Below are 27,603 nucleotides of genomic sequence, written 5' to 3' on the forward strand. Positions count from 1 at the left end.
TTATTTCATTAGTTTTATTTACACGCAATTTTTGAAATGCAGAAACAAAATGCAACGCATTAACAGTGTCACAGTTAGCCAGTGTTTGTATATTTTAAATCATAAGCCATTCAAATCTGGAAAAAATAACATTGCAAGAACCAACGCACATAACACAAATGCCAAGAGAGCTGCATATAAAAAGCAAAAAGGGACAGAATCTGTACGATGAATACTACAGCTTATAACAAACCCTGCCTGCGGGCCAGCTCGTGTTTTCAATGACTTGACATGCAAAAGAGTTCAAAAAGGTTAAAGTGTAGTGAGAAAAACAGGAGGAAATCAGTCTGGCAATGTGATTAACACTAATGATGTAAAGTCGGTTCTTTGTGTTGGGATTATGTGAAACACCTCGTCAGGGCTGGATGATTGATCACACAGTCACTCGCAGGTCATGTGCACTACAAGTCAACCTGAGCAAAGCTTTCACAGAGTCTCCTTGTCAACAGTTAGCCTGGGTGTGATGTCTTTTAGAGGCAACCTAACAACGGTGTTTTCTGTATAACACTGAGCTGAAAGTCCGTTAAAAGGTCCAGTGTTTAGCATTTAGGGGGATCTAATAGCAGAAATTAAATACAATATCCATGTTTTCATTAGTGTATAATCACCTGAAACTAAGAATCTTGGTTTGTTAGCTTAGTATGAGCCGTTTATCGACATAGGGAGTGGGTCCTCTTCAGAGTCCGGCATGTTCCTACAGTAGCCACACAATTTTCAGTGCGTTCCAATACCCATATTACCATACTATTTAGTGTGCCAGAAAAATATTTAGTATGCCAAATGCAGTGTACCAACAACACCAGGATGTCCTACTGCATCTGGTCACATTTTGCAGTATGCAAGCCAGCATGCTTTTCTGGCTATTCTGACCCACAATCCTCTGCATAGCTAATATATTGTTGCCTTCAAATGGGGTCGTGTTTACCACGTTCACAAGAACAATCCATATAAACGCCCCCCTCTTGTGGTATTCACAACCTTGTAAGTGTAAAGTTTGTAAAGTTGTGACGTGTTTGTTGACGTTGTCAGAAATGGCAGAGGCCATGGAAGTTCATTTTTCGGTACATAATAAGTTAATATGTTGGAACGCCAAGCATATTGTGTACACGACTTCCCATGTTGTAAACACGAGCTCACGAGTTTCATTTGAAGGCACCATTTGAGCAAGAGGGTCAAAGTTTAAGGCGCAAAGTTATGACGAAGTAGTACGTCCCAATTGTATGCATACTGCATGCAACAGTATGTCCTTTGTAAGGGCGGCTGCAGTATGTACTAAAAGTAAAAGTATGCGAATTGGAACGCACCCACTGGCTCTAGAGAGGGCCTTTCTTGTTTTTACAATACCTGAAGGCTACCGTAGTTCTCCACCACGCTTGGAAAGGGAGGGCTGAGCGGAGGGGTAGTCAGTTGGTTGCAATCTGCACCCTCACCACTAGATGCCACTAAATCCTACACACTGGACCTTTAAGAAGCAGTGAGGGATAACACCAAATGAACAGAAGTTGTAAAAAAGCCTAAAAAGTACAATGACTGACTGGTTAAAGCACAGCTTATCATCACAACTTGAAAACCACGACCATGAAATCATTTTTTTGAGCGATGAATAAACAAAAAAAAACCTCAGCAACTCCAAAGCAGGAGTTCTTTTAAAGTCTTGAGCGAGTGCTGAGAGCATCCTGTCTGCATCCATGACGTGGCTGGCTGGTTAATCGAAGGTTATGTCCATGGCATCATTCCCTGAGAGTGAAGAACTGCGCACTCCGAGCAAAACACACATCTCACATCAGCACTGGTAGTTTTGTTTTTTTTAAAAAGGAAAAACCTCACTCATCCTATTGAAGTTCTACAAACTTCTGAATGCATCGACTACTTTGGATCGACCACAGTGGCTCAGAATACTTGTGGGTTGTTTTTTTTTGCTAAATGATAACTGGCACTAGTTGAAAAAGCTCAGGTGTAGATAAGGAAGTTCTCAACCTAACCTAGTTTCTATTCGCACATAGCCCCCAACACATCCGGCTACAGGCAGAAGAGGAAACCAGAACAGACAAGAATCAACACTATTCAACAGGAGGGGGGAAAGTGACAGAATAAAAGATTTGTAGGTAAATTGCTACTCAACAGATGATCACATGAACTCTAAAAACATCCACATTTACAAAAAGCAAGAGAAAAAAAGAGAAAAATTAACCCTTTGAAAGGAAAAAATTCCTCAGAATAGCTGAGGCTTTAGGGTCAAAATATAATAAAAATCATTATCTCTCAATTAATAAATACATCATTCAGAATCCATAAAAATAACACATTAAAAAAATCAAAACGAGAAATAAATTAAGCAGGATATCATGCGAGTCGTCTCCAAGCGCATGACTCGTAATTCCTATTAAACAAATTCAGAGGCAGCACTTTGAGCCAAAATCGCTCCCCTCTAATTATCAAACATAGTGCAGATTTGAGAGTATATTTCGCACAAAATTTGTGCAAGTCTGTAACGCACCTATTTCGTTTTCAGAAGAACGCACCAAAGTGCTGCCTCTCGCTCTTTCACCTCTCCTCAAAGTCATTATTGCTGGTGTGATTGAGATAAAGGGGGGGTATCAGGGACAAGCATGAGTGGAGAAAAGTACAAACAATAAGCACCATTTTGAAATTTCAGTTCACCGCATCCTCCGTAGCACCTCGTTTTCGCCCCTCAGAGAAAAAAAAAAGACCCTGCTAGAGATTTACAGCTCCGTTTCATCTGCGCCTCCATCGTGGTCAGTTTGTCGCAGATGTAGCAAGTGAAGGTTGTGCGGAGGAGGAGGGACGGGTGCGTTCAGCAGGGAGAGGAAATATTAAAATATGATGTTGGCATCAGAAGCTGCTCCCCAGCAAAGCAAGTTTGGTGAACCTCCGACATCTCCTTCGTCCATTTAAATGCCCGCAGGAGCTTCTTTCCCTGCATTTTCATAACATGCTTGTCCCTCTCCGCTTCCCGTAGCTCCTTTTCTGTTTTTTTTTTCTTCTTAGTGTGCTTGTGGTGAAGTCGTGCACTTGCTTATTTCAAATCCAATACCCTGTCTCCTAAGCATGCACAGTGAGCGTGTTTTACGTGTCAAGATTCGTTCAGTTTACGGTAGTCTCCAGGCAGTGTGTTTATTCTTTTTTTCCCTCTCCATTTCTACAGCACAACAGTGTCTGGTAACAAACAAACCAATGTTTCTTTTCTTTTTTTTCCATCATTTTTGTAGATTTGGAGTGTTACACAAAGACGCGATTGTGTCTGTTGAGTTTCAGGATCTTCCCAAGTCTCTGCTTGGCTGTGGCCATGCCTTTTTTTGGCCGCTTGCCTAAAAAAAAGAAAAAAAGAAACAAAAGGAGAACAGCATTAGAAATAAGCATAATGTTTCCGATGCATGTCTGCTAAAATAATAATATTAAAAATAATAATACATTTTATTTATATATTATTATTATTTTTTAAAATCATTTTTAATATTTTTTTTTTTTTTTTTAATGTATTTTTTTTTTTTATTTATTATTTATAAACGCTTTTCAAAACAAAGTCATAAAGTGCTTTACATGGTACAACAACAGGCAAATAAACAAGACATGTTGAGAATAAAACAATGGGTCAAAATTAATAAAAGTTTTTTTAAAAAGATAAGTTTTAAGAAGTGATTTAAAAGACCCTCAGGAAGGGAGTTCCAGAGCCGGGGGGCATTGACAGCAAAAGCCCGGTCATCTTTAGTTTACTAGTGATGTACATAACAGTTATTTGGTAATTGTTTGGTGTATAAATTGTCAGATATTTTAGGTCTGTGAAATAGTGAAAAATGCCCATCACAATTTACTAGAGCAGTGGTTCTCACCCTGGGGGTGACCAGATGGTTGTGGAGAAAAACATAAAATCACATATTTTTGACTGGGAATGTTTTCTTACACTACATCGCCTGTACCAGTAATATAATTTGCCTTAGAATAGATTTGATTGATTGCGTTTGTGAGAGTCAAAGTGTGCGTGCATATGATTTTCTGACGGGGGATTTCCAGCGGGTCAAGGGGGAGAGAAAAAGTCACAAAGCACATCAAAAACCCACAGTGCCTGGAGCACATTGGACAATGCCTCGGAGCTAGCCGTTAAAACTAAACATAACTCATCACAAACGGAGCATTGTTTAGCCTACATTTATTAATAAATTCAGCTGGGGGAGGCATGTAGAAAAAGCTGTTTACTGTATACCAAACTCCAAAAACCTTGTTTATTACTATTTACTATCATAAGAGACAATGAAAACCAGCAAATATTCATATTTCAGAAGATAAAACCAGTGAATTTCAGGCATTTTCTGAATTGTTGCACATGTAAATTCCCGTCAATTGACTAATCGATGAATTGACTGGTCGTTTTAGCTGTGATGTTTGTACACCTAGTTAAAATACATTATAAAGCTGTGGCCTTATTTGTGGTTGCTGCATATTGGACCACGATGGCTTCCAAGGAGATGTCACAAATCATGCCTGTATTTCTTTCTGTTGACAACAAGTAAAAATGTGATGTCCAAACCTTTGGTGGCCTGATTGCTGATGGGTGGGGGGTTGGGGGCGTGCCTCTTGGAGGGGTGCAGCGGTGGAGACATGGAGGGGTCACAGTACTGGTAGTCTGCCTCTGGGCTGCTGCCGTGGCTCCGGCTGAGGGGGCTGGGCAGCCCCTGATTGTCCCAGGCCTCGCTGCTGTTGCCCTGGCTGTCCATTGGGCTCTTGTCCCCCTGCAGCCGGTGCTGGTGCTGCGCCTCCTCCCTCCGCTCCAGCGGCGAGCACTGGCTGGAGCCGGACCACCAGGGCTCCTGGGACGAGGCTACCTTCTCCGGCTTGGAGGAGCACAGCAGACCGGCCATAGACAGCATCCCCTGAATGGCCTCTTCTGTGCTGGGTGAGGTAGGACGTTCTCTGCAAGGAGCAGACAGGATTATTTACTGACTCTCATTAAAATAATACATGTTTGAGACCATTTACAACATCTTTGCGTTGTGTTTCTCACCGTTTGAGTGGTTTGTGTTTGTGCCTGAGTTTCTGGCCAGACTGGTCCAGCTCTATGGTGTGCCCTGAGCCTCTCTGCTGAGACGAGCCCCTCTCCTCCTCTTCTTCCTCCTGGGAACTCCCTGAGTCCTCATCAGAAGAGGACGACGATGACGACGACGACGACGACGACGACGACGATGACGACGACGATGACGATGATGCTTTACGCTACATTGGCAAATTTTAAAATGAGAAAGGATACATCAGTAATCAGTGAAAATTCTGATAGACCTGGAATATCTGTGGTGTTGTATTTGTAATTCTGGGACTACACAAAGCATTTAATGCATCACTTTCCAGCTGATGTTTTACATGTTTTGTACCTGCATGCATGTCTTTAATTGTGGCCTTGCTTATATTGTAAAAATAAAGACACAACAAGCTGAACTCATGATTAAAGAAGACGGGGTGCTGGATCCTCAATATAGATAATATAAAAAGGAAACTATGACAGCACTCCAATTTGACTTTTTAATATCGTCACACGGACGTTTTGTGCAAGACGCCCTTCTTCAGCGCGTGCTCTGGCAATTTCACCATCAATATACACAGGTGTGGTTAATTATAGGCGGCCGCAACCAGAACAACAAATCCATCCCAACAGGGGGAGCCTTCCTTTTTATACTTGTGCCAGAGTCATTTATGCATTTATGTATTGTATTAGTAGGTTTTTATCTCTGTCTGCTTCTGTGTTGCATGTTTTAATAAGTACCTAAAAATGTAGTATAATTATGTCCAGTCTGATATTTTTTAACTAACATTAATATCCTCTTCTCTTTTTATTATTTCTCTGCATGCTTAAGTATTTCAATAACTTTCTTTTTCAATTATAAGTATGTAAACATTTACAGCATATGTAATGTGTCTAATAATCAACCTTTCCATGAATAAAACATTTAGCCCACAACACAGACTTAAAGTGACACTGATACTCCAAAGAAAAGCTACAAACAATGATTATGGCGTTATAGTAAGACTCAACAAACAACCAAATTCATCTCAATTTGTTTGAGCCACATGCGCTCCAGTGTAGAAATCACAGTGTTGAGACATCTGATGCTGTTAGATTGCTCAGTGTTTACCTCTGTGGGAGAGTCACTGTCTGAATCCACGTCTGACACACTGGAGTGTCCTGAGACTTCTTCCCTGAGTTCAGTCTTCACCCTCTCCAGACCACCTGAGAAACACACCATGAGTTTAAAACACACTGAAATGTGGGTTTAACAATACAGTGATAATATTAATGATAACAGCCACCGGGGACTTACTGAAGAGTGTGGGTTTCTCGACTGTGCTGTGCTGTTCTCTCTCAGACTTCACGTCCACACAACTCTTTGGTGGGCCGACAGATGACCGTTCACCCTCCGTCTTCACCGGGCTGCTGCCTGGCTTCCTCAAATCTCTGCACACACATAATGATCCATGTTTGAATGATGAAATAAAATGTAATGTCACATCAAATATAGAGAATCTCGACTGCAGAATGGTTTCACATCATCAAAACTGTGTCTCTTAAAACCTCGATTGTGATCTGAACCAAACTGAAGGTTTGTCTGTGCAAGTTAATTCCCCTGTTGTTTCATTCCCTGCACAATTTGATGTTATTTACGGTTGTTATTGTGGTACCTTTCTGACTCTAGTTTCTGTTATCATTTATATTGTGTTATTCAATGCCGTTCTTTTAGTTTGTGCCTAGGGGGTGTCGTGATTTACTGGTATTGTGGCTGAGATTTTTCTCATTTTGTTTGGTGTTTTTATAAAACTGAAAGCATTTTACATCTGCACCAAATTTCCTCAAATTTAGGTTTATTGATTCTGTGTGAATGACCACTGAGCCTCAATCAATATGAAGCAAAAACATTTCTGTGTTGACCAAAGAGAAGTGAGCTCTCACCTGATAATCCTGCCGTTGACCAGCATCAGCCGGAGGTGGTTGTCCTCTAAAGACTCTGCAGCAGCAGCTGCTGATGCTGTTGACACTTTGTTGAGCTTCCCACGAACCTTGGCACAGAACGCCGCATCCTACATAGAACAGACCAGTCAGTAACCCGACTATTACATCTTTTAGTCCACACATAGGGAGCATCAACACTGAGCTACTTTATTGTTTCATAGGGAAAAAGATGAAAAGCAGTGATTTTGTGATCTGCTTTCTGACTGCTCACCTCATCGAGCGGTCCCACCTCCAGCCTCCTCAGCACCTCCCTGGTGTGCTGCTCTAAGATGTCAAGGTTGGTGGTCAGTTTGGGCGCCTGCCGCTGCTGCTCCCTCAGCCTCCTGGCGGCCCGTCTCGCCTGCCGAGCCTGGCCATGCCGCTCCAGTGTGGCACGAGTGGCCGGGCAGGCGTTTGATCCAGATGCTACTCCACACCCACTTCCCTGAGATTTCACTGGCTTGCTACCACTGACTGGTTCCTCCTGATTGATGAAAATAAAACACAATGGAGTCAAGCCTGCAAGAAAATGCAGCTCACATTTAAATACATTTTTCAATTGTTGTCTATCTGATTTTTTTTTTTTTTAAGTTGCCTTATAATCAGATATCAGTGTGGCTGTCCTCTGTATCCAGTGTGTGGCCAGACTAAGCTGTATTTTATGTCGAGAAACAAAGGCCAGCAAACAAAACAGAAAAACAGATCACAGCGGTATAAACAGAGTACTTATTTGACAAAACAAGCCCACATGCTGCCCACACTTCACTGAGATCTGAACTCAATGTGCGCCAGGCCACCTCAGCATGTGGTCTGGTTTATCGAATCCCAAAGCGAGCAAGATCTGCTCTCAGAGTCTACAGACTTGACAGTTAATGCGTTTTGGCATGATCAGATGAAAAATGTCCCAACCATGGCCACAAACACCTGCACTAAGTTTAAAAGGTCCAACCCTCTCCTGTATCCTTTTGTCCTCGTCCCCTCTTACCTCCAGGTAGCGGATTTCCTTGGTCAGCTCTTTAATGAGATGGTTCGGCCTGATATGGTCTGGTACCTCACTGGTGGGCTCAGTCACCTGCAAAGACACAGCAGACCACATTCAGACAGGAGACGTGAACAGAAAGAAGTCTGTTGTTGGCCACTGACACACATCCAGGAGATAAGAAGCAACAGCGGTGACGGCTGTGTAACAATAACCATCTGGTCTGTGGATATTCAGGGTGCAGGTATACGTAGACGACCGTGAGAACACGGTGGCCGACGCTCACCTCTCTTTTCAACCAGGTCCTCAGTGCACTGATTAAAGCCTTGACTCCCTCCACCAGGTAGGTTGGTGGCGGACAGTTGTCCTCTCGTAGCTCTGAGACACGGAAAAAAACATATAAGCATTAAACCTAAAATTCACCGACAGAAAAATAAATAAAATACTAAAATTGTCCAAAGGAAATGTACATCATTTTGGACTTTATAATATTAATAATATACATAATATTTAGATATTGGTCGGAAGTATTAACCTTCTCACTTGATCAGCCATTTTTTACATTTGCAAACTGATGCGCTTATCTTCTGTGTCTAGTGAAAAACATGCATCTCCAAATTTTGTGATTTTGAATTCTTCATATAAACTTAAGTATTAAATGTTTCTTTGTGGATTGAAAAAATTACCCTACGTCTTCAGTTAAAATAAGACCTAGTCCACGTACACGGGTATTTTTGTAAACACGGTTTTTCCTCCTGCATTCTCAAAAAAAAAACCCGGCAATATATATATATTATAATGGAGGAGTAACTGTACATTTATGTGTAAACATGTAAAAATAAGTGTGTGTCTCAGTGTGTGTTTTCTCATCTCCGTGCTTTGTTTGTACATAAGAGCGTTTGTCTCTCACCTTTTAGCGTTTCCAAGAGGTTCTTGGCCACATACCAACAGATGGCCTCGAAGTACGGAAACTTGAAGAGGTCCGGGGTTTTCAGGCGACGCTCCATTTCATAACACCTACACATACAACAGATGAAATACAAAATAGGTTTTAGTGATAAAAGTGACAAACATGAGGGCAAATTTGTTACTAGATTAAATTAAAATAAACATAATCAAGCCAATGTTTGTATTATCTGAGCTGATTACCTGAGCTGCATGCCAATATTGAGGTTGTGAAGGAAGTTCCCTCCAAATGCCATGCAATCCTGAGAGGTGAGAACAGCATGGATCCAGCCTGTAGAGGGCGCCAGAGTACCAACGGTTACACACACACAGACTGACAAAGTTACAACAATAGTAGTACACTTAAAGAGAGCTAAACTGACACCTTAATACTGGGCACTTGATCAAATATGTAGGTTGAGTGATCTGCACGAATAGACATTTATATAATAGATATTTCCAGCACTTATAAGCCTGACCATTTACAAAGGTCCCAAACTTCTTATCCTCCCACAGTCAGACCTAAAATAAAGATAAAAGTTGTCTATTCCAATGATGTGCTCCCCCTCAGATAAACAACCCAAAGTGAGAGAAAGCAGAGTCTTGGAGGGGGTTGGTGTAAGGCTGATGGACAGGCCTGATAATGCACTGGTTGACTGACCTACTGTGCTCTCTGACCCCCACTTAATTCCCACCTCTCCACACCCTCGCCCTCTTTTACAATGCTGCTGCTTCAGCGTGCCGGAGGAATGATTGAGGACGTCCAGCAGTTGACGGGCTGAACTGAAAGGAACTCTATCGGCTTTAAAACGTCTATTGAGAGACTGACGGATGGATAATCGGATGACTGGAGACTTTGGCGTCACTTGCATGTCATATTCAGTTAGTGACATGAAACACAAACATCTTCTTAGTCTCTTAGCTTCTAATTAACAACAGCAACACTGCTAGTTAAAGGAACAAGCTGTGATCTACAGCATCCTCATATTACATAACAGCACTGTTTTCCTTCATTTTTTTCCATGGCAATTATGATCATTAAGAAGTGTTTGGGTTGTTGCTCAGGAAGACATTCCCTCTCTGTTATTTTCCCTTCAAGAAGCCTGTATTTTCCTGGCAGCAGCCATGGGAAGCGGGATTATTTAACTTTTGGATGCATGTGAAAAGACAAACAAATCCAAACAACAGGTCAGCTCGGTCGGTGCAGAGGAGTCAGTCAGGCACCGACTATAATGATATATAACTTTAGTGACACAGATAGCTGTATGTCTGAAAGTTATTGTGCTTGGAAATCACAAAGTAGGTGATCATCCGAGACTCTTGGGGTGCTTTCATACGTAACCCTGGTTTGTTTTATCTGGTTTGAAAGCTGTCAATCAAACCCTCCCTGGCAGAGACCAAACAATCGAGACTGATTGAAAAGGACGGTCTTAGTCCGTTTCCAATCAGACTCTAATGTTTGTTTGTGGTCTGAAAGCAAACGGACCAACAACAGGAATTTGTGATAGTAGATATGTGATTGCATCATGAATTTAAAGGCTGGTCTAGGGCTGTCCTCGACCAAAGAAATTCTTAGTCGACTAACACTCATACGATTTTGTCCACTAATCAATTAGTTGATTTAAATCGACAGATCTGTGAAACAGAGTTTCTCCACAAGGAATCACACAAAACCACCACTTTAATCTTGTGTTTATCAGATGTGCTCATAAGTTTCTTGGAAATAAGTCATTCAACATGAAAAAAGCGGAAAAAAATGACTAATCGACTTAAGAAATTCAATGTAGGCACCTCATTAATGAACAATCAAACCTCCCATTCTTAAATAAAATCATTGAAAAGGCTGATTTTCGAAACTTGAACACCTTCTTGGCATTAAACAATTGTTTAATGTTGACGTTTTACAGTCAGGATTTCAACCACACCACAGGACAGAGACAGCTCTCGTTTAACCCATTTGTGCCCAAAGACGATATTTAGCATGATAAGGAAAAATGCCACAATGCTTCTTGTAGTTTCTGAGATACAGTCATTTTCTTATCATGCTATATCTAGTATTTGGGCACATGGGACTACTGCTTTTTCCTGAAATATAACAGAGTCTATTGCAGAAGCAGTAGTCATGAGTCCGGAGAAAAAACTCACTTTTCAAAACGGTTTGACCGATCTTGAAAATGTCTTCAAGTTTGTACTTAAGCAAGTCCTTCCACCAAAGGTAAATAGAAATTTGAGTTGCTGGCACTAATGGGTTAAGGACATCCACTTGAACAAAAACAGTGGTTAAATGTCTTTGCATCATTAGATCTCAGTGCTGCATTCAACACGGTCAACTGGGCAGACTGGAAAACTGGGTTGGACTTGGCACAGTGCTAAACTGGTTTACATCCTATTTGAATGACAGGGACTACTTTGTGTTGTTATTATACTCTTTTAAATCCTATGTAAATGTGTGAGTCTATATTGCCTTGTATTTATTTTCTTGATGCCTTTTGTGTCGTATGTAAAGCACTTTGAATTGCTTTGTTGTTGACGGTGCTATACAAGTAAAATTGCCTTGCCTAATATTGCCGTACAAGCTGGCTCTTTTTAGTCTCTACCCGTTTGTCGTTATTCATAACATATGATCGATGCAGCCCACCGGAGAACACAAATATAGACTTAAGAAGCAGTAAAGTGCTGCATGACCTACTGTCAGTCACTCAGCGAAACATCACAAAAGCATAAACAATCACCACAGACCTGTAGGGATGAGCAGGGTGGTTCCTTGGGGTACAACACACTTGTAGCACTTCTCCACTTTGTCCCCAAAGAACACTTCGCTCTGATTGGGCGAGGAGCTCCATGCCTCATATAGTGCAAGGTTGGCGGGAGTGGGCTTGATCAAGTAGAAGATCTTCTCACCCTGCAAGGCACATGAAGAGGAGTTGATGTTGTGACTGTTTGAGCATGGCAGCTGTGGTTATGCTGCTTTTATAAACACCCACAAACACTTTGAAGACTAATGTCAGCTTTAGCTACAAGAGGGAGTGGTGAGATCATCAGTATGGGCACAGCAGTGCTGCTCCCCGAGCTGTTTGATGAGTAAATGTGATGTGGCCTTTCAGCAAGTGTTCGCCCAATCAGCTGTGACTGCCTGACCTCAGTATATACAAACTTTAAAACCACTTGAGCTTGACAAATGAGAGGGCAGCGTGGTCTCGGATTTAAACAACAAACAAGTAGTTTATTTGGCCTGGAATGTGTCATCAGCTCTTTTCATATAAACACTCACCCAGAGAACATGGTACCAGACAGAGGTGCCTCCGAAGTCTATGTGGAAGTCTGTGTAGCTGTCCTTGACCCCCATAAGGCAGTACTTCTGGACAAAGGGTTTGGGGAAGAAGGAGTCGTCCGGCCAGTAGTTCTCCACCCAGGACATCTTCTGAGCCACGTCAGGAACCTCAACCGACTCAGACATCCTTAGAGCGAGGCAAAAAGTGAAACAAAAAGGAAGGTTAGACTTTGTTAAAGATGATTGGTTGTCTTAACCCTCTTTCATTCCTTGAGGGTGCCGGCGCCCTTGGCCAACTTTACTGTCTTTCAGAGGCTGTAGCAGGCTGAGATTTATGGCTAGAGTGACGGTACTGATTTCATATGAAAGTTAGGCTACATTTTGGTGAGGGATAACTGGCATGGCCATTTTCAAAGGGGTCCCTTGACCTCTGACCTCAAGATATGTGAATGAAAATGGGTTCTATGCATACCCACGAGTCTCCCCTTTACAGACATGCCCACTTTATGATAATCACATGCAGTTATTTGAATGCAGTATAAATGTGTTACTTTCTCCTAAAAATGGTGTATTTAAATATTATTTCATACCTGGTTCCCTAAACAGTCTTGAATTACATAAATTGGGTATCACTGTAAAGCTGAGACTCTTGTGGATCCAATGAGCCCAACTGTATTCATGTGTGATGATGTTAGTCCCCATGGTAGCCATTTCATATCGCAAGACCATTTTTTAAAAACTTGACCTCACTGTATAAAACGACCTGTGGTGACCTCTAGGATAATCACAGCCTCATGAAACTTTACAGCCACAAACGGGAGAACTAGAGCATTCAGAGGATGGATGGCTTTCCTAGCTAGATTGACAATTAGGGGGTTTCTGAGCAGTTTACACAACAGAAGTGCTCCCCAACCAATCGCTGAAAAATGCAATTCTTGCAGAAATCTCCTAATGCCAAAGTTTTTGATACCAAATCACAGCATGGAATTTTCTATGATGTTCCTCAAGTTCTTTGTGTCTTAATGTGGTATTTTGGAGAAATTATTGATCATTTTTATCAATTTATTTATTAATTTCTCTCGAGTGGTAAGAAATGGTTAAATTTAGCACGAAATCTGTGTAAAAATTGGTATAAACCTCAAAATTGCTGCAAGAAAATGAGCATGAAAATGAGCATCATATACTTCTATCATAATATTCTAAACCCTTATACACTTTAACAATATATTTCAATTAATTAATAATTTTTTTATTTCTGACTTATGACTAGAACAACTATACACACAGTGCTGAAGTGCATCTCAAATTAATATGACATCTAATGTTGACCTGCTATCTCCCCCTAAAGAACCCGTGTACCCGCCTAAAAAAGACAAAAACTATGTCTATGAAAAAGAGGGGTGGAGTGGAAAAGGTTAAACTGCTAACAATGTAAATGTGCCACACAGCCAACGCTAGTTTATATATGCATTGTCTGAAGTGTGGCATGACAGTGTTTATTAGGGACTGTACATACTGACATACAGACTTGAGCATGGCTTACTTTGTGTCAGAGAACTCCAGGCTGATGAGGTTGAGGACCTTGGGTCGATGCGTGTTGGTGAAATACTTGATAAACTCGCTGAGCTTCATCTTGCTGTCCGCCTGCCGGGCCACATCTATCACATCGATGACTTTGTCGCCACCTACATGGGAGAAAAGTACCGTTCAGTCTGCATAATATCAGATGGAGAAGTTCTGCAGTCGGGGACTCAAATATCTTCAACTTTTTAATTGGCTGCTGAGTGGGCGTGGGGTTCACTGGGGTCAGTGGCCTGCTGGCATCTCCATGTGCTTTTAGAGATCAAGCCCTGAGGGAAACTGGCACCAGTATGGCAGCGTGGGGAGGGGTTGTACAGGCGAGACTATCTGTCAATCTGTCCAAGACCACCAGTCCCCGAGGAGGAGGAGGAGGAGGAGTGGGTGGCGGTGAGAGGGCTGCAGCGTTCACTGCCTGTGTGTGCGTGGGAGACCTCGATATAGAGAGAAAATACACGTATAGATGTGAGAAAGAGCGTGTGCATACTGTAGGCTTCATGTGGTGTGTTTATGAGACAGAAAACAGATGCTTAAAAAGAGAAAAGAAAACTCGTAGAGCGCAGCTAACAGTTGGGACGCTACAAATCACACTCGGGTGACACATGGGGCCGGAAGTAGGGCCGCGGTGCAGTGTGTGTAGCAAGACAGCTGGTTGTTGTATTTTCCCCACACCCCTCCCACTCACCTTTTTTATTACCCCTTTGCGTGTTCTCCCCCTCACACACACACACACATGCACTCAGACACCTCTGAAGGCCCAGCTGGCCAGCGTCTGATGACAGAGAACAGCTGGAGTAAAGGCAGTCAGTCACACAGTGAGAGACAAAGCTGCCTGGAAACCGCACAACGACGAGCTCAACACCAGCTTAACAAACCCAGGAGTAGAATGAACACCATAGCTAGAGAGACACTTGCTGTAAATCACAATAATATATTGCAGCACCCAGTAACGTTAAAGAGGTCATTAATTAAGGTAATTGCTACAGATACGTCTTCGTCAACATGCTTGAGCCAGAAACTCTTTTCTTACTGCTTTCATTAAAAATCAGTGAATTAAGGCTGTCAAAGTTAACGGGTTAATAAAACAACATTGTTTTAACGCCACTAATTTCCTTAATGCATTAATGCAATCGATCTTTCGGAGGTTGAGAATGAAGATACTGGTATTATATGAAACGAGAAAAACCTAAGGAATCCATTGGTACCAACCATGTCATACTAGCTGGTCGCAAAGGAGGTTAAATAACGCGCAAAGCTTTCGCAAAATTTTGGCGAAGAAAAACTGTCAAGGCCATTTTCAAAGGGGTCCCTTGACCTCTGACCTCTAGATATGTGACAAAAAAAGCCAAATCATTATTTTGGCCGGTAACAATATGCTTGTTTGGTGGACTTTTTCATCTACCAGTCCCCTTGGCCGGTGAGTCAATGAGTTAATTTCGGACATTGCATGCAGGCAAACCAGCATGCCCCAAAATTTTACATCTTTTTACTTGTATTCAACCCCTCTGGGATTGATCAATCATCTGAGTCCATCATAAGACTTCTGGGACCATTGGCCACACACTATGTTGGCTACACACCCTAATGACACACAGAAGACATCAGCGTCCACTCCTGTTGTCCCATTGTCTTCCAACTGTAAGAAACGTAACCTGAAACTCGGTCCCTGGTCACAACACCTGTGCCTTGGCTTAATGCTCAATAGGGCATGGGAGAGAGAGAGATAGAGTGAGAGGGGGAGTCTGTAATCTGAACTTAATGATAAAAACACCAGTGGGCTCGGTAATGGGCTTGTAATAGGAGCTGGGAAGTGGCAGGCCGTCTCAATAAGGAAGCGTAGTGTCAGAGAGAGGGTAGTGAAAGCTTAGCCATCACTCATTTAGGAGTCATTCAGCCATCGCCTGATGCCTGATAAGTGGGTTAAAACCTCATGAACCCAGAAACCTGTTCTTATTGACACACAGATGGCGCCTGCTCAGCGATGGCCACTTAGCTGGCTGGCATTGGGTGGTTTCATTTGCTTTTAGGCCGACTGAGGCTACTGCGTATTCCCACATCCTTCCCAAAGGATAAACACTAGTGCGTTATTGTGAATCTGATACAGCTGACGGCAACTGTTTTACGCTGCAGAGTAAAGCCCCGTTCATTATGAAGTGTTCTTCTTACCCACATACTGCTCCACGTCTTTGACAGAGAAAGTAGGGGGTGGTAGTTTGAGTCCCAGGGCCTCCATCTCTGTGACCTTGATGGGGTAGCTGAAGCCGTGTCTCTCCAGGTACCTGGTCGTCACGTGCTCGCCCTTCATCTGCATCATGATCTCCTCGCCACTGAAACAAGATCATAATAAGTTCAGTAAAATGTTTCACAAAAGGCAACATTTGAGTGTCACAGAGATGATTTTTATGTCAGTATTCAAAGTAATCCTGACTATGGATAAGTACCTCATACAACCCCACTTTAAAACACACTAAATATCCCTTTTAACGTCATTAGCTTCAAGTGTAAAACCAGCTTTATGAGGAAATCATTATCTGATTAAACAGATATGAACGAAGCTTGACCCTTGGTGGTTGGGTTGACAGGTGAGGCCATTTATAAGTATACAAGTGCATGTGTGTAAATTGATATCTACCTGGCGAAGGTCCTGTTCTGGAGCTCCTTGACAAACACTGGGGTGCCAGCCTGCACCGGCTTCAGGCCATCGTTTGGCTCTGTGTAGTCGTGCCTGTGGTAGTTGTTGCGCTTTTTCACTGCAACAAACAAGAGACATCGGAGGTTCACGGGGTTGTTTCGTTCTTCGTTCCGTTGCACTCTTGAAGCTTGTTCTCCCAACAAAGTGGTAAATTACACACATCACCACCACTTTTTGTAAGGGCATTAATTTACTACTAAACCCCTGAGCTAAGCGATGGGGATGGAGGGGCTTGTCCAATCAAAGTGGAGCGCTTACAACACCATTCAATTAGCCTGTTAATGTCTGCCCTCTGGGCTCCCGGAGGTTGACCCATCCCCCACCACCCCAAAAATGTGACTTGAGTAACACGGCAGAGAGTCTCTTTTCCCCTGTGACCAGTCAAACGTAGAGAGACAGGAGTGGGAGGGGGGAAACTGAACAGAAAGAGGGTTAGACATGTAATCAGAGGACAGTTTTGATGAATGAGATACGTGTAAGGACTGAGGGAGGGAGGAAGACAGAAACAGAAAGAAAAGAAAACATGCCACTAATGACCAATAGCAGTACTCACTCAGGGAGGGTCCGTGTACGACATCACAGTTGGGACAGTGGTAAACATCGATATCCACAGCATGATGCTCTTCCACCTGCACACAGCTGGAGAAGGACAGGTGATGCAGTTAGGACAAGTTCACTTCCAACAATCGTGTATCAATATTTTCTTACCCTTAAAACATGATTTGGAGAGTGACTAAATTTGTGGGACCATTGAATTCTTTGTCTGACCTGGACAAGTTGACACACAAGCTAATGTCAAACTGTAAAACGCTGTGAGTGATACCAGAGGAGATTTCACAGATTAAAGGTTTGGGGTAAACAAACACAGAAAGTACAGTTTGGGTCTGGTAAATAACCTTTGCTCCAATCAATTTTTCAAACAAATATTATACAACTGCAGCCTCACTGGAGAGAGGAGCATAAAAAGCACATTGCACAATAATAATGTAAGGGCACTAGCATGGTCCTGGCCCTGGTTAATTAATGCCATGTTCACATCATATTGTTTAGACCATGATATTTTTGAGCAACCAAGTCAGAAAAACTGTTCACATCAGTCTCCAAGTTGTATTTCGAAGTTGAAGATATCTGACGTCAAGAAGTGTCAACAAAGTGGTGGCGAAATAGTTGCAAAGTAGGGCTGCAACTATCTGTCGATTATGTTCTCGATTAATCGGTTAGTTGTCAATAAAATGTCAGAAAATGATGAAAAATGTCGCTCAGAGTTTCCCAAAGCCCAAGATGACGTCCTCAAATGTCTTGTTTTGTCCACATCTCAAACATATTCAGTTTAATTTAATAGAGGAGTAAAGAAACATATTCACATTTAAGAAGCTGCAATCAGAGAATTTAGATTTTTTTTCTTAAAAAATTACTCAAACTGATTAATTGATAATCAGAATAGTTGGCGATACATTTAATAGTTGACAACTAATTGATTAATCCTTGCAGCTCTATTGGAAAGCCACCATAGCTGGCAGTTAAAACCAAGTAAAATATAATATGAACACTAATACAATCGATTTAACTAAATAAACTATTCCAAATACATAACATGACAAAAGTAGCTTATTTATGCCATTCAAATGATGTAACTACTAGCCTTGCAGTGCAGATAACTTTCTTGAATAAGCATGAACACTCCAAAATTGGAATAATGGGCGGTTTTCCCGTTCTGTCGTCATTACGTGACGCAGAATAAGGTCAAAACCTTGGCTGCTGTGCTTGAACAGTTAGTGAGGTTTGTTGTAGCTTTGTATCTGCAGCAGTGTCACTCATACCACTACCCCCGACCGTCCTGCAGCAGCCAAACCACAGGCACCAACACACACACGCATTCCTCTGGTGCATACCAGAGCCCCATTCCAGAGCAGCATGAACAGCAACCAAGCTGCCATTCAGCCTGAATGGACACCAAAGACTATTTAAGGGTTAGGAAAACGCCAAGCTGCATGTTTGTATGACTCAAGCATGTGCACAGGTCATTTTTATAGTTAAGTGATGTGAGGGAGAGGTCAACCACAAAGGGCCCTCTGTACTTAAAATGACAAGCATGGTGGTGGCCTGTTAACATGATTTTTTAGATCTGAAGAAAATTACTCTTTTATGAGATCATAGATCATGTCCCCACTTGACCTGGAAATAACCGTTTCTAATAGAGTGCTGCAGGATTGAGTCCTAAAACCAGGAAATGAGTTAGCCTTTTTGCACTTCTGGTTCCCTCGTCTTGAAGTCAATGTTTTTTTTGAATGGGTTTTTAGTTAGATGCCTGAAATAAGGTCTGTGGTTAACACAAGCTTAGGAGATTTTAACGTTTTACGATATAAAATACATCAGTAAATATCCCATTTGTGAATTTTTAAGCTTTTATGTGTCAAGCGACCGTGTTGTAGTTCGTCTATGGCGATTGAAACTCATTTCTGGGTTTTAGGACTCATTCCTGCACCACTCTATTAGCGTGATGAGACAAACAAAAACATTTTACTAATTCACCGAGCTATAACTGTACTAATCCGACCTCTCACATGGCTGGAGCAAATCTAATTATTTCACTTCCACTGCTTGTTTTTAATTTGGCTAATTAAGAAACACGTCGCTGTGATGGCTGGCCCTAAGAAGGAAAACATGCAACCATAACAAAACTGCAAGCACACTGGCTTGAAAAATAAAATTTGCTATCTTTTAAACCATCATTAAGCAAGATAAGCTTCAGTCTGACAGCCAGCACAGCGACATTAGGTTGTAAACAATGGATTTGTGGTTGATATATTGTCTGTAAGGCCTGCAGGAGGGACGGAGCTGCCTGCTATCAGCTTTGATCTACAAGAAATTGTAGGAAACTGTAAAAGGAAATAAAGCCGAGGGCCATTAACTCATCAGGAAGTGGTGAGCTTGTGTGAATGCTGGCTCTAATCACCCTGGTGCACTAACAGGATATAAACAGTAGCTGCCTCTCTACAGTTCACCTCAGGTAACCTGGTGCTATTATTGGCTGCACAGCCAATTGGTTGAAAACAGTGTTTGTGTTTCTGTCATAACATGCATTTAGTTGCCTGAGTAACTTACTAAACAGATACATTATCAACTTAGTAGGCTTGTTTATGTCAGTTACAAGTTTGCCTCCAACATCCATAAAAACTATAAAAATGGCAAGAAAAAACAAGCTTAAAGACGTACTCCTGCTCCTGCACGTGAGCAAGTAGATCACCAACAATAACACTGCAGTGCTTGGCTGTAGTATTAAGCCTAGCTCATGTATCAGGAATCTTGGTTCACATGTGGCCATCCGCTGGGGGAAAGCATGAGTCACGGCTCTCCGCCGCCAGCCTGGGTTGGTTGAGATGTGTGAGAGCAGCATTGAGCTCAGCTGAGGTGACCTTGTTGTCCTCATCTCACTTGGTACGTTCCTTTATGTAACACCACAGTGGGAAACCAGGGCACTGTGCCACATATACACACTGGCCTGACTCAGCTTATGTGTCACCTGTAATGATTAATACATAACAAGGCGCTGAAGCTGGTGTAACTGTGTGGACTTGATAGAGAATGTAAAAAAGGGGGGAGGAAACTGAGCTGAAAGGGAAAGACGGAGAGAAAGTATTTCCTGCCTTGCTCAGGCTTGATGATGTATTGCATCACTTGCAAAGTGTGCAAACGGTTCTTGCACCAACGTGAATCTCTTGTGCTCGGAAAGCAAATCAGAGCGAGGACCCAGTGGTGGAAGAAGTATTCAGATCTTTTACTTAAGTAAAAGCATTAATACCACACTGAAAATACTTGACTAAAAGTCCTGCAATCAAAACCTTACTTCAGTAAAATTATTATCAGCAAAATGTACTTAAAGTATGAAAAGTAGGGCTGTCAATCAATTAAAATATTTAATTGCAGCCCTAATATTTACCTCTGAGATGTAGTGGAGTAGAAGTATAATGTAGCATAAAATGGAAATACTCAAGTAAAGTACAAGTACCTCTAAGTTGCACTTAAGCACAGTACTTGAGCAGATGTACTTCCACTGCGAGGATCAGATTGGAGACTGACGTCATCTTAATACTTAATGAGATAGTGTTATCATCTGTTGTAGGACAACAACAGAGCATATTGTGACAGAAGGCGACAGAGTACAGCAGTCAATATGTCTCATGAAGATAAAAAACCTCGCCAGACTGGAGACTGGAGGGTTATTCTGTGACGCCATTGCAGCAGATTAACAACCAAAACATCCTGAATAAGAGGAGATGTGTGTACTTGGCTAAACCCCTGCCATCAACAGCCCCTCTCCCACCACTTCCTCTCATCAAGGGCCTCCTTCCTGTGTGACTGAGAGGGCTTATTCATTAGTGCATGCACTGTGAGGGGTTCATTGTCCTCCATGATCAGTGCAGAAACACAAAGGCTGGAGGCGGGCATCACCATTATTTTCAGCTCTAAATAACTGCTCTACATGGGGCGGCGACACGCCTATATTAGGGAGCTGGCAGATCCCTAATGGATGGGTGGTGGAGATAGAGATAGAGAGGAGATGAGGGCAGTTAAACACACCTGGCTATCCTTATCTACCCCAGAGGAGCACCTGACTCCTCCGGCCCTTTTCCTAATGCACTCAAGCAGAGCTTACATAAACAGCGCTGGACTTGGACAGAGCCCTGACAGATGGATTGGGATCTGTCATTTTGGCCTTACTGGTTAAATCATTTTAGCTAGCTGTGCGTAAAAAGCGACCCAACATCCCTACAGTGGTTTCAGCTTGAAAGAGAGCTCTCTGTAGTCAGCTGGTAAACAACAAAAGAGGATCACTTTGTTGTTTATGGGGCGTCGGGGAGCCCTGGGGAGCTTTAACAGCTTAATTGTTTTCGGTGCAGGTTGAGTTGCCTCGAGGCTCCGAGCACTGGGGCTCTACTTTCACACATGTCTTCAACATGGTTGTCTTAAGGCCCCCGGTGCCCCTGTAAAATCTACAAAGTCATCAGTCTCTTGTGACTGTCTGCTGCAGGAAAACAGCAGCCATCACACTGAGGCTACATTCACAGTACTACATAAAACAGTGTTTTAAAACGAAAACGATCTCCATTCAGACGAGCGTTTTAGGGCCAGAATTAATCTCCCTTCACTAGCACACCTGAAAACGCATATCACATGACCATTCACGTGCCGGTGAAAACAGGAAGCAGCGCTGGACACGGGAATCGATGTAAAATGCTCGAATAATAGCTTGCCTACTGCGCATGTTGGCAGTAGTAGCATTATAAAATGCAGAATTTAACTGCACAACAGCTGATAGCATAGACAACAAGGTCAGCAACGCTTGTGACTCGTTATCCATGTTGAATTAACCACTAGTGGTCGAGGCTGATGTTGTGACGCGTGACGAATCAGGGAAGGACACATTATGACTGATAAGCCCCAATCAAAAAGCCAACGTGGGTGTCTGTGTCATCGTTTTCAAAGGTCTCCGTTTTAGGGGTTCGAAAACACCAGAGTAGTGTGGACACTAGGCATTAACGTAGCAAAAGTTATGCGTTTTAAAACGAAAACGTATTAGTGTGGATGTAGCCTAATACGTTTGCTACGTTTAGGCCTAGTGTCCACACTACTCTGCCTAAAACGGAGACGTTTGAAAACTCCAGGGTTGCATTTTAGTCTGGACGGACAGAAACGGAGACCTTTGAAAACGATGACACAAACACCCACGTTTGCTTCTTGATTGGTTCTTATCAGTCATGATGCATCCTTCCCTGATTCGTCATGCCCCATCACGTGAACCTTTTCCGGAAGAAAACAAATGTCATCAGCCATGATTACCGTGCGACTACCAGTGGTTATAACGAAAAACAGGCATTGCTGACCTTATTGTCTATGCTACCAGCCGTTGTGCAGTTAAATTCTGCATTTTATAAGCTATTATTCAAGCTATTTGCGAGTGACGTGTCGAGCGGCGTTGATAATACTCTTGTATTTTCAGATCATTTTCATTTTAAAATGCCGTTTTAAAGTGAAATTTATTAGTCTGAACTCACCTAAAGATGGACCAGCTTGTGGATACAATCCTCTCTCTACGTTTGAGGTTGACAAGCATTTTTTAATATATCAAGAATTACAATGAGTTTGTTGTTCTGAACATGTGATGACTAAGAAGTAAACGGTAATACAGAGCTGTCCATAATATATTTCAGCCAGTAGTATTTCAATATGGCAGAGAGATCCAAATCTACACCCAAATTAAGTGGAATAATATTTATAGAGTGATATTTCTGAGCCAAGTCTTCATTTTTATAGCTATATCTTTAATATCATAATTCAATCTGACTGCTAATCAATACATGAGGCTGTTGACCCCTAATCAACATTGATCAAACTGGATGTAATGCAGTTTCCCTTCCCCCAGAGACAGCCTTGCTAATGAATGTAAACACAGCTTTTAAAAGGAGCTATGGAGCTATTTGGCCAATTAACTAATCAGACATCTAAACAAATGATGTGAAACGTCTCGTTCATGGACAACAGAGGTAAAAAAAAGAAGAATCTTTCCACTCATCCATCCACTTAGCGTAAACACTAAAAAGGCACTCTGTAGAGGCTATCCATCTCTCTTTAGTGTGCTCACAATCTGTGCGACGTTGACGGATCGTGCATCGAACTTGGCTAGCCGGAGCCCCCATCAATCATCCCCTCTGTCCCATTGAGCCCCGCTAGTCTATCATCACCCCCACCAGTCCATACCTAAACCAGACAACGGGCTGACACCTACAGCGGGGTAAACCCTGTGATCTGACGTGACCCAGTGAGGATTTCCAGCACGCCAACATCCACAGTGTTGACGTAAATTGGCATCTTGGAAGCGCTGGAAGCAGTCCATTTACAGAAGTACGTCCTGTAATTAGCCAACGCTCTAAATGGTAAATAACAGGGTTTAAACTAACATTTGTTATATAAACCACAGGCTTTAGTAGTGGGTTTTGATGCCTAGAAGAGTCCTTCAGGGCAATGGTACCCAACCTACGGGCTACAAGATAAATTTGGGTCGTGAGAAGATTGTAGGGCTGGGGTAAAAAAACGAATACAGCATAGTATCGCGCTATTTTACGTGGCAATATTGTATTGATGCACAAACGTCAAGTATCAATTTTTTTATTATATAAACTATTAACGTCTTAATCACAGCTGCTATTCTGTCTTTCAGTGGTTGTAGCGGGCTCAGTCTTAAAGCTAGAGTATGTATGTTTCCTCAATAATTTCACTTCAAACCGTTATGTTCATTTTGCACTAAAGGTCTTAATAAAAGAGAAAATACACAGTACTTCAAGTATATAATTCATATAGGAGTACACAGAAATAGTCTTTGCCATGTGGTTGGTTCATATAGACTATTTATTTAAAGAATTAGCAGATTCTGCTATATTGTGATTTATATATCGGTATCGAGATATGAAATTACCTATATCGTGATAGAAGATTTTGGCCATATCGCCCAGCCCCATCATCCATGATATGACCAATATACATTAAATAAATACCATTATCGTACATAAAAGTTACGTGGAGTGAGGTTTACAGATTTTAAATGTGGGGAAAAGTACTCGAAATACGCAATATAGACAAATAACCAGAGTTGACTCAATATTGGAAGAGAAAAACTTGGATTGGTGCGTCCCTACGTCACTTCAATTCTACGTCAATGACTAGAAATCTCATTTGTGGGTCCCGCATAGACCAGTGAAATATATCTGTATATAATGTGATACAAGACTAGACTTGTGTGTCAATACAAGAGACTACATATGCAAGCATTTAAGAGCACCTTATCTAGACCAACAAATGATGTTTTTGCTTTCCAGTTCACCTCACTGATCACCACTCCGACAAAGATAAACCACACAGTGTTTTGCGAACCATGCCCCAGTCCTCATCCGGTCAGGCTGTATTGTGTACTGAGATACAGGTGATGGAAAACAGGACACTCTCCAGAAACTCAGGCAGCGAGACAAAGTCCCCCACACAAACACAAACTCAGCTAGCAAACTGACAAACAGGCACCGGGAGGTTGAGCTCCTCTCCACTGGCGTGCCATCATCCACAGCCAGAGAATATCCCTTTCCTTCTGGCCAGCCTCGTGGGAAAGAGGCAGGAAATGTGGCTGCTTTTGGAGCTCTGCTCTGTGTGTATCTGCTTATTAGTCATCAATGGGTGAAGCTCCAACATTTGTTCCTTTTCTTGCTGGCACATGACACACAGCCAGCCTTCGTCTCTCTTGGCTCTGATTTGCCGACAAATTCTGGCCGCCAAGTTTTTTGGCAGCGTGTTTAATGTGGTTACGCAACGGCTTCCGTCATTCCAACACGAGCAAAAACAGATTATTGTATTCATAAACAGTTGCCGTGGAGACGCGCCCACACAGGCTGATTCAAGGAACTGAAGAACGGGGTCCTTCAGACTTAGGGCCACATTGATAAAAAGTTACAGATAAACAAAGTCAGGTCTCTCTGGTTGCCTGACTCACACACAACATAATTTGACAACAATTATATTACACATTCTTGATCCCTATGGCAAAATATTATAGTCACCTCAGCAGGCCTTATAGTGCTTGATAAGGGGGTTAAACCTAATCAAAAGTACAATTAACTAGTAAGGCTGGGACGATACACCTATCACCTGACTCAATACTATCAAGATACTTGGGTGCCGATTCGATATGTATTACGATTTTTAAGTATTGCGATTCAAAATTACGATTTTTGTTAACTTTTTTAACACTAGACCATTGGAAAAAGTTGAATCATACTCTTCTAGGGACTTTTATTTTTGGAAAATATCTAAATTAATACAGTCAAAATGTTTGATTTTCAGCATGTATGTCGTCAGAGATGTCCTGAAGTCAAATATATCAGTCATTATCAGGTCTTATTTATTAAATTGTTTCCAGCAACTGAAATCCAAAGAATAAAGACATTTCCCTCACAAATTAGTGGTATTTTCTTTTTAATTAATGTATAAGGGACATGTAATGTTTTATACTTTTACTTATACTTAAACTATACTACCATGACAGAGTTAGCATGCAGCTTTAGCCGTGATGTCTAGCTCTGCTTTTCCTGGCAATGTGTGAAACCCAAAGTGTTTCCATACTTTACTGTATGTGTAGCATTTATCACTTTGGATTTAAAATATGAGGGTGTAGGTCGTATCCACGCAGACCATCCGCTGTTTTGGTTGATGGATACGGAACGGATATGACATCACGTTACTCAGACTACAACAACAAAAGCAGTAACTTCCTTCCACCTCCGCATAGACTCAAATGAAGCAAATATAGTGTTAAAAAAGTAAATTTCAAAATCGTAAAAAACCCAGCATTACCAAACAGTACTGTGATCATCACTGTATCGGGTGTGGACTTACTAGAGCATGCATGACCAAAATCTGACATTTTATTCTGCCATACATGCTCAGACACAACAAAATGGCATTATTACACAACAATAAACTTCCCAGTATGATTTTGACATCCACCGCCCACACACACCCACTCACAGCATGAATCATAAAAAAGCATCTACAACACTACCTTGTAATAATCAAAGAAGGTTAGAGCATTAAAAAAATAGGACAAAACACAATCCATATAAGCAGTTATGTGTCTGCCGGGTACCTTTAAATAATCCCCCTGTTCACCACTAGGGGGTCCCCTGCCATGTGCCTCATATGGCTGAAAGGGGGGATTTAAATTTCTCAAGCTGTCAATCAAAAAGCCCCGACCATAACAAGCTCCTTGTTCTCTGCCTTTTTGCTTTCTAATAAAATAAACCACCAAAAAACACAAATTGCAAACACAGCTTGAAATTGGTATGTATTAAAATTGAATGTTAACTAATCAACAACCTACATATACATTATATATGCATTAATTATATGATGCTGTGCAATAATTATATAATTATCTGACAGAAACTTTGTGCAGTAATCTGGCAAAACTGTCATCTCATATACATATTGTATTTTTATATTTATATTGCACTCTTTTTTTATTATTGTTTTATTTTTTTTAGCACCTATGGGATTGTCACAATCTAATTTCGTTGTACTTACAATGACAATAAAGGGCTTGAATCTTGAATATTAAGTCCAAACAAATAGAAGTTGTTAATGAAATGTAGCTCGAAATTTAGGCTGTGGGTTGCCTTTACCTTGAGTGACCTAACTTGGTGAGCCAGATTGTGATGTTGGAAGCACACACTGGTACACAACAATTGGTTTAACTGAATCTCAATCTGTTAAATCACAATAAAACCAACATTAAATTTGAGAAAATCCAGCTATAGTTTCTCCTCTGTGTTAATTATTAGTATAATTTTGTGTGCCCCCTTTGTAAAGCGTGCTTGGGTTTCTGAAAGGCGCTATATAAGTCCAATTTATTAGTATAATTATTGTCAGAGTTGTATTGACAAAATTCAGAAATAAACTCTGTTTAAAAAAATAAATAAAACCAACATTAAACCTCTCTCTGAGGTGACTGCAAGAGCTGGCACCCTTCCTACGTCACGATGACCCCTTTAAGCTTCTGATAACTGAACTGACTGACACACAATCCGCATAAAAACTATGTGCTATATGGGCTCTATTTGAGTCAATAACGTCTATTATCAACATAATTACACACACCAGGTACAAGTGGTATGTTTAAGTGTAACTGCCAGACAAAACTGGCTAATTTAAAGCCAATTTTAGGGGACAAAACGCCACTTTTCTGTCGGTTAAAGTGGTGTCAATAGACGGTTTAAAGACCCCGTCGCTAGCATTAGCTCAGTTAGCTTCCAGTCACCAACCGCTCAGCCAACCGTCGCCTTTCTTTAACAAACAACCGGTGTTTGTCGCTTCTAGTGAGTCGCATCTGTAAAGGACATTATAGCCTACGTACCTGCCGTGAAACCAGTCTTTACAGATGTCGCACTCGATCATGAACCGGCTCACATCGTAGGGCTGCCGGCAGACACAGTACAGCGGGGCCGCCGCCATCTTCCTACTGTCCCCAAACAACGCAGGAATGAAGCGGGGCGGGGATTTAAACA

General features: G+C 41.7%; 1 protein-coding gene across 1 annotated transcript; it reads right to left on the minus strand.

The window, feature by feature from the left end:
• Window positions 1-27,603, minus strand: kdm7aa (lysine (K)-specific demethylase 7Aa). The gene is made up of 18 exons (XM_074626164.1): window positions 27,453-27,603; window positions 17,052-17,137; window positions 16,439-16,556; window positions 15,973-16,133; window positions 13,772-13,913; window positions 12,229-12,415; window positions 11,697-11,859; window positions 9,162-9,249; window positions 8,923-9,029; window positions 8,299-8,390; window positions 8,019-8,105; window positions 7,266-7,517; window positions 6,995-7,122; window positions 6,369-6,502; window positions 6,183-6,277; window positions 5,060-5,268; window positions 4,586-4,968; window positions 1-3,368 (listed from the first exon to the last, which is right to left on the minus strand). The coding sequence occupies exons 1-18, from the start codon at window positions 27,548-27,550 to the stop codon at window positions 3,280-3,282; spliced, it is 2,619 nt and encodes an 872-aa protein (XP_074482265.1). The 5' UTR covers window positions 27,551-27,603; the 3' UTR covers window positions 1-3,279.

This window comes from Sebastes fasciatus, chromosome 23 (genome assembly GCF_043250625.1).
Source record: "Sebastes fasciatus isolate fSebFas1 chromosome 23, fSebFas1.pri, whole genome shotgun sequence".
NCBI classification, from domain to species: Eukaryota; Metazoa; Chordata; class Actinopteri; order Perciformes; family Sebastidae; genus Sebastes; species Sebastes fasciatus.